This window comes from Impatiens glandulifera, chromosome 1, assembly GCF_907164915.1.
Source record: "Impatiens glandulifera chromosome 1, dImpGla2.1, whole genome shotgun sequence".
In the NCBI taxonomy this organism is placed as follows: Eukaryota; Viridiplantae; Streptophyta; class Magnoliopsida; order Ericales; family Balsaminaceae; genus Impatiens; species Impatiens glandulifera.
This window is the reverse complement of record NC_061862.1, coordinates 18,871,243-18,877,996: the sequence shown is the minus strand read 5'-3', so window position 1 is coordinate 18,877,996 and position 6,754 is coordinate 18,871,243. Positions and strand designations below refer to the sequence as shown.

General features: G+C 34.0%; 2 protein-coding genes across 3 annotated transcripts; both read right to left on the bottom strand.

The window, feature by feature from the left end:
* Positions 1–338: 338 nt before the first annotated feature.
* On the bottom strand, positions 339–3,076 carry LOC124919983 (DNA (cytosine-5)-methyltransferase 1-like). Of its 2 annotated transcripts, none has more exons than XM_047460360.1 (7): positions 2,395–3,076; positions 2,129–2,325; positions 1,917–2,028; positions 1,621–1,768; positions 1,046–1,330; positions 802–963; positions 339–591 (listed from the first exon to the last, which is right to left on the bottom strand). In XM_047460360.1, exons 1-7 carry the CDS (start codon positions 2,547–2,549, stop codon positions 538–540), a joined length of 1,113 nt encoding a protein of 370 aa, XP_047316316.1. In that variant the 5' UTR covers positions 2,550–3,076; the 3' UTR covers positions 339–537. The 2 variants fall into 2 exon arrangements, with proteins under 2 accessions (XP_047316316.1, XP_047316317.1); XM_047460361.1 differs by having other exon boundaries at positions 2,129–2,281; positions 2,395–2,425.
* Positions 3,077–4,809: 1,733 nt separating this feature from the next.
* On the bottom strand, positions 4,810–6,457 carry LOC124919982. Its single transcript, XM_047460359.1, has one exon. It carries the CDS (start codon positions 6,171–6,173, stop codon positions 4,962–4,964), a length of 1,212 nt encoding a protein of 403 aa, XP_047316315.1. The 5' UTR covers positions 6,174–6,457; the 3' UTR covers positions 4,810–4,961.
* Positions 6,458–6,754: the final 297 nt, after the last annotated feature.

The following is a 6,754-nucleotide window of genomic DNA, read 5'->3' as shown; positions in this document are numbered from 1 at the left end:
TCTATGTTAAATACTAGTAACTGTTTGTTCTGTTCCATCAACTATGTGAGGTTTTGACTGAACTTTGACCTCGCTCTTTTTATTCTTTTTTTTTTACGAATTGCCGAAACATTAGTTTCGAACACAACCTTTTCAGATTAGAATTTTGAATTGTATCCAAATGTACATCAAATGTCAAGATATAAAGAAAGACTGAAAAAGTAAGATCTAAGTATATAATTATTATCAATTTTAACCCCATTAGCCAAAACAGTGGCTATGGACACACTAACAAAGCAACATAAACATATATAACAGAGAAAACAATAAAATAAAAGAATTTATTGAAACATGTTTTATTGAAATGAATTTAGTGATAATAATAGAGGTACATAATCTTATTTATAGAACTATAGGGTAAGAATTAAAATAGAAATAGGATAATGACAATTAATTAAAGTTTATTATTATGAGAGTCTTGAAATTTTTTATCGGAATTTTGATTTCCGACTTTGATTTCGTCTCGGATTGTTGCGGGCCAACAACAACTTTACACTTTTAACAAAAGCAAATATGTTGTTTTCCTTCAACGGCTTCCTTCAATTTGGTACCCTGCAATATATCATGTTCCAGTAGATCAAACCTCTTCCCTTAACTAGACATAGACATGTTCACAGTTTCAAAAAAAGAAAGAAAAAGAAAACTAGAACTTGTTATTGAAAGTAGATCAATATAAGGAGAAGATGTTATTTGATTGTTCTCCATTACTTAGTGTCATTTATGCTCAATGAGACAGAAAATAATGCAACTATTAGTAGTTACCTTCTCATTTGGAAGATCACGCCAATCAGCACCTGGACGAATAGGAATTCTTTTACATCTGATTAGATTAATCTCATTCATTTCTTTAGATATGTGATCTGTTAAAACTTCCATATTGTCTCTTATTATCTTCTGAAACCAGGATATTGGGTCCACTCCATACTGCAGAAGCAAAAAAAAAGAAGTTATTGTTTAATGTTTGTGATGTCAATCAGTCTTATTGAACCAAAGACAGAACACATACTTTCATGGATGTTACTGAAGCCCCACTGTTAACAGCAGGAAGATCGCCTATGGTATCTCGAACAGTGATTGAACGAAGTGGAGCACCTGATGAGGTACTTCTAACAGCAACATAATGTGAATGAACAGATCTGTTTAAGTTGATCTTAAGATTTGGAGTGGCAAATACATGAACTGGTTCAGGCCAATCAGGTAGCTTCTCACCAGGTGCGGCTGCCCATATAAATGTCCGCTTCCTCGATTGCGATATACCATAAGCCCCAGCTTCCAAAACGCCAAATCTCACCTGCAAATTAAAAAATATATATACGTCAATATAAATGTCTACATTTCTTTTATGGAAAAGGATTACAAAATTTCATAATTTCAAAATTACGTGAAAGTAGCCATGAAAACAACCTAACAAAAACAATACAAGTCTTGATATTTAGAAGGAAATAATTTCTTTACATTTTAATTTCAGGAAATTAAGAATAAAGAAAAAGGCCATGAATGAGACTTTAAATAATACAAACACCATACATACCAAATTGTTAACGTTGAATTGGTAACAATTATAGTATATGTTTCGTATACCTGACATGGAGGTCCTCCATTTATGAAGTCAACTTGTCCCGGCATAGGCAATTTATTCATCAGCTTCTTATCAAGATTTTTGGCCAATTCTGTAGCCTCAGAAGTTGAAATGCAGTCATGGGAATCCCCACATGCGTCCATGATTGCCCTAGATATCATCCACAAATAGTCAATTATTGAGGACAATAGGAGTTGCAACAATTCTAACAAAAAATAATAAATTATCCCGTCAGAAATAGAAAATGAAAATATATATATATATAAGCAAGCAAAAGAATAATGACATTACTTCATACCTTAGAATCACATTACAGTTGTTGACTAACACCATTGTTTCTGGATGATTTAGTCTGAAAGCTTTCCCGGCAGTTTTCTCATACTCAATGGCCCACTTGGTTTCACACACCCCTACAAAAAATGTTCATAAATACAAGTGATGCCAATTTTACTAGAATCTATATAAGCTAATAATCATCAATTTTATCATATCAGTACAAAAAGTACTTGCCTGATTGTCTTAGCCCTTCCGATAGACCACCACAACCAGCAAAAATATCGAGGGTTAATAAGGGAGTAATGGGATTATCCTTCCTTTGCTCCAGTATCATCAAAATTAACTTCTTCTTTACACTTGCTAAAGCAGCAAATTTCCTCTGGTTCTCTGAAATGAATCTTGACAGACAACTACACAAACTCTCTCTGTGCCTAAAAAATGAAAATTACAGCAGTTTGTTTGATATCTATCATATCAGTGAAAGAAGAAAATAAATTTACCTGCAGCAAAATCCCTTTGGTTCTTTTAAGTGATTCTTGACAGACAACTGCACAAGCTCTCTCTGATTCTGAATTCCCGTTCTTCCGGATTCGGCGTGCCAATTTTTTGTTGCCAATTCCGAATTCCATAAGTATAGAGAGATGAAACCCTCCATTTAATAGATTACCATAATCAGGAGTAATCTTATCAGGATTCATCTTCTTTTTTAAAGTCAAATAAATTTATTAACTTTACTGAGAAAGTTAATAAATGACATTAATAACACTAATGGCAACCAAATCTCATGAGATTTTCTCAAATCTCATGAGATTTCCTCAATCCACAAAATGAAATAAATTTATGATATCGCAAAACCGAATAGGGTTCGAGAAATTTGGGTATTTCACCATTTGTGTTTTGGTTTTAAAAGTTGGAAAGTTGAAGGCCAATTTGGAAACAGCCAAGCCACCATTAACAGCAACTCTCAAAAGTAATTTACTGAAAACCTTAAATTTTGTTTCTTTTGGAATTGGTATGTATACATAGCGACTGTGGTGTGACTGACCTTTGTGAGAACAAATAGTGAGAGAGTCAAAGTGAGAGTGAGAGAGATGTCCTAACGGAAACAGTTGTTGCAATTTTTACCCTTTTACCCTCCACCAACCCAAGAAGCTATCTAGAAAAAAAATCAAGTCATAAAAGTTGTCTAAGAAAACAAAGATAAAATTAACACAAACTTTGTCTTGCTCTTGATCAATGTATTTGTCTTTTTTTTTTTTTTTTTTTTTTTTTTTTTGATAATTAGGTCTTTATTTACGACTCTATTTTTTCCCTAACTTCATGTTTTGATGTTAAACTTAAAAGGCAATTTGTATTCATTTAAAACATGAACTTTTTAAAAGAATCAAATAAATTTTATCAAACAAAATTTTAAAAACAATATACAAAATCATTCATATCCCTGGTTATCACAAAATCCTTGCAACCCATTATGTAAAGAATCATCTTGATACTTGCATTTACTTCAACTTCTTATTATTATAATTAAAACTATTATAATTTGCCTGAAGAATAAAAGGCCATATAAACTCATTCAATGACTTTGGCACTCAACATCCCGATTTTGTAGCCATTAGAAAAACAAGATCACTCACTCCCTTATTGGAAGTAGAAATAAGCAAAAAGTTAAAGATTACCATTAATATCTATTGATAGGAACAAGAATGAATATAGCAATTAATAAATAACAGAGCAACTTCAATTCAAGCAGAAGAAACTTATTTAATGATTTGATGGAAATAAAAAACAAGGAAATTCGACTAAACCTAAATTCGGACCGCTATTTGGAAAAGCTTTCTATTTTATTCATATAACTGGCCTCTCCTAGCTCTTCCACCATCCAAATTTAAAAGGGTACACATTTTTGAATGAAGTTAGGTATCGAGCAAAGTATTTGAATTACGGAAAAAATGTATTAAGGTAATTTTTATTCTGTGTCTATTTCACTTGTGTTCTCGTATAATCTAAATAACCATAGTTGGGGTTTTCATCTCGAATGGCCATCGATCAATTCTTTGATATCCAAGCTTAAAGAAGCTCAGTTATTTGAACAATCCGGTGTGCACTAACTTTTTTTATGAATTGTTTCAAAAGAAATTAAACAAAAGATAGGGTATTTTGTGAGAAGAGGGTGTGGAAAAGAATTTCATTTATTGTTTTGTATTATCTTTTAAAAGATAGGGGACCTTCTTTGCGACCCTACCCTTGGCCGCCTTGAACAACTCGACGAAATCCAAATCAACGCAGAAATAAATCGCAATATGTAAGAACATTTAAGACACTTTGGGGAGCTTTGTTTTTCTAATGGTTAGAAACCAATTAGAATAACCAATAATGGAGATGAAAATACAGATAGAATGGAATGAAAAACAGTAGAGTTAAAATGGGAAGAGAATATGAATAAGGTGATATAGGATTTGTCATTGTGGCTACAATATTCAACAAACATAAGATATCCCTGATTACCCTTTATATACTACATTTGGTAGGCATAACTATTACATAAAATGGCCCATGGTTTTAGAGAATAATAACTCATGGAAGATAAGAGGTTTCCGATATATATACATCTACATAGCAGAATATTATGCACATGCAACCATATGGAAACACTTTATGCGTATGTCTCACTAAGTTTTTTTCCAGACGTAATCTCATCAATTCCTTTAATAAATGCTCATCACACATCACCATAAGAAAAAGGGATGGAACCGAGAGCTCACATATATCAAATTGAACGAATTCATCTGCTAAAAGTAACAGGTAAATGTTCCATGTTTATCAAGTGTCAGATAGATTAGCAAAAGTAGTGTTGAAAATCATAAAACATCCACATTATCTCATCACAGTAGCAAATGACAAATGGAAAAAATATGGTTAAACTGAACTGTTTTTAATTCTTAATGGTAACACAATAAAAAAGACAAAAAGTTGAACACAAAGACTACTTCTTTTGATAAGGAAACCACTTTCAGTAGTGAGAGTTACCAGAATACAAAACCAAGGCATAAATCTATCTGAAACTTGACTAGTAAATAAAGGGTATGAACCTGAATCGGACTTTTTTCATGTAATCTTCATACTGGGTGCCAAATGTGTCTAACATGGCAGCTTCCTCCATTGTTGCCTTTTGCTGATAGTACATCAAACAGACTGCAACTATGAACAATGCACTCATAGGTGCTCTTAGCGCAGCACAATATGAGACAGACAAAAGCATCATAGATGCATATGTTGGATGTCGAACCCATCTGAATGGACCAAACTGCACAACTGCAGTTGGCTCTACCACTTTCTCAGAATAGTTAGCAAGGTGTAATGTGGAATTGTATTGGACAAACAGTGTAACCATTATCAAGGTCCAAATAAACAGATTGCTCCACCCACCTGGAATAAGATGTAGTTCTGGTCCTTCAAAAGCTGCAAGCCAATGGCCAATCAGGACTCCAGCACTAAACAGGACACGATTGGCTAGTGGCAGATTAATATCCCATTTGGGATCGTGCTGGCGAGGATAGTAGTCTCCGTACAATCGTTTCCTAACACTCACGTTGAAGAAAAAGAAGTAATGATAGACGAAGAAGAACACAAATGGCCAACCTTCAAGGAAACCGTTGAAATGAGCTGGTGGAACAATTGTCAGCCAACTAATCACTGAAGTGACCAACCCGAGTTGCTCAATCACGTTTGCTTCACCTAGAGAGTATTTTCTGAGGCAGTACAAACCGTAAATAGCAACAGAGATAGCAAGAAACCAAGGCCAGAACAGCCATGTATAGCTGAAATACGTCCAGAAGAAAGGGCTGAATAAACATTGAGTTGTCAATTTTGTAGCTGCAATCAACGCAGAGAAAACTAGAGCCATTTTGCATATAACAATTGGAGTCAAGCGAGAAAAGATTTCTCTCAACGATTCCAATGAAAATTTGTTGAGATTTGTCAGCAATGGTTTCTGTTGTTGTTCTGAGCTGGCTGCATCTGAATATGAGCAATTGAAACGGTTCTGGAAACGAAAGTTCGATGCCACAGACAACGATAAAAAGCGTGGATGAAATCGGGTTGTTGAGTTGGAATTACCAAAGGCAGAACCTTTAAAAGATGTCTGAAAAGCCCCAATCTTTTCCCGGCTGAAGACTGACGATTTGCAGCACGCCAGATGCTTGTTGAAATGCGTAGGAGAAACTCTCTTCTCGTATGGTATAGCGAAAGTAAAAGGAGTTAATTTAGTGCAGTATGCCATATGGGAGTTGGGAGCTGGGAATTTGGGTTGTTTTAAGATTCGATAAACCTCCAGAAACTAAATAAGGGTTTTGAGTGTACGAATCAAGAGCTCCAAGATGACGATGAGGACGCTTGCGACTTCAGTTTCTGTGTGTATCGGATGCTGCTACTGGAATAAATAATGTCAAATAAGGAACGCCTCCTTCGGCTGGCGTTGCGGTGGCTGGCTGGCTGCTTATCGCGCCCTCCCACTGTCTCTCTCGAAAGACGAAGCGGAGGAAGTAGATGATAGAAAATCCAGGCCCTAAGCCTTGTTTGTTTAGTAGATAGGTAAATAAAACCTTTTATATTTTCGAGAAAAAAAAAAAACAAATACAACTTTGAACTTACTTAAATAGTTAAATGTTATCCCTAAGCTTAAAATTATACAAACATGCCTGTTCTTTTTTTCTAAATAAACAGTTAAAATATCCCTTAAAGTTAAAAAAAATATATATATATATAAAAACAAAATAAAAAATCAACTAAATACAAAAAAAAATATATATACATATTAAAAAAATACAAAATTTTCATCACAATATATATAAAATATCTCAT

Excerpts from the sequence above, each read along its gene's own strand:
- LOC124919982 (XM_047460359.1), bottom strand. The coding sequence starts at position 6,173 with ATGGCATACTGCACTAAATTAACTCCTTTTACTTTCGCTATACCATAC.
- LOC124919983 (XM_047460360.1), bottom strand. The coding sequence starts at position 2,549 with ATGGAGGGTTTCATCTCTCTATACTTATGGAATTCGGAATTGGCAACA. Across the intron at positions 1,331-1,620 it reads ATGGAGGACCTCCATGTCAG|GTGAGATTTGGCGTTTTGGA; the intron begins GTATACGAAACA and ends TTTAATTTGCAG. Across the intron at positions 592-801 it reads GTGATCTTCCAAATGAGAAG|GGTACCAAATTGAAGGAAGC; the intron begins GTAACTACTAAT and ends GATATATTGCAG.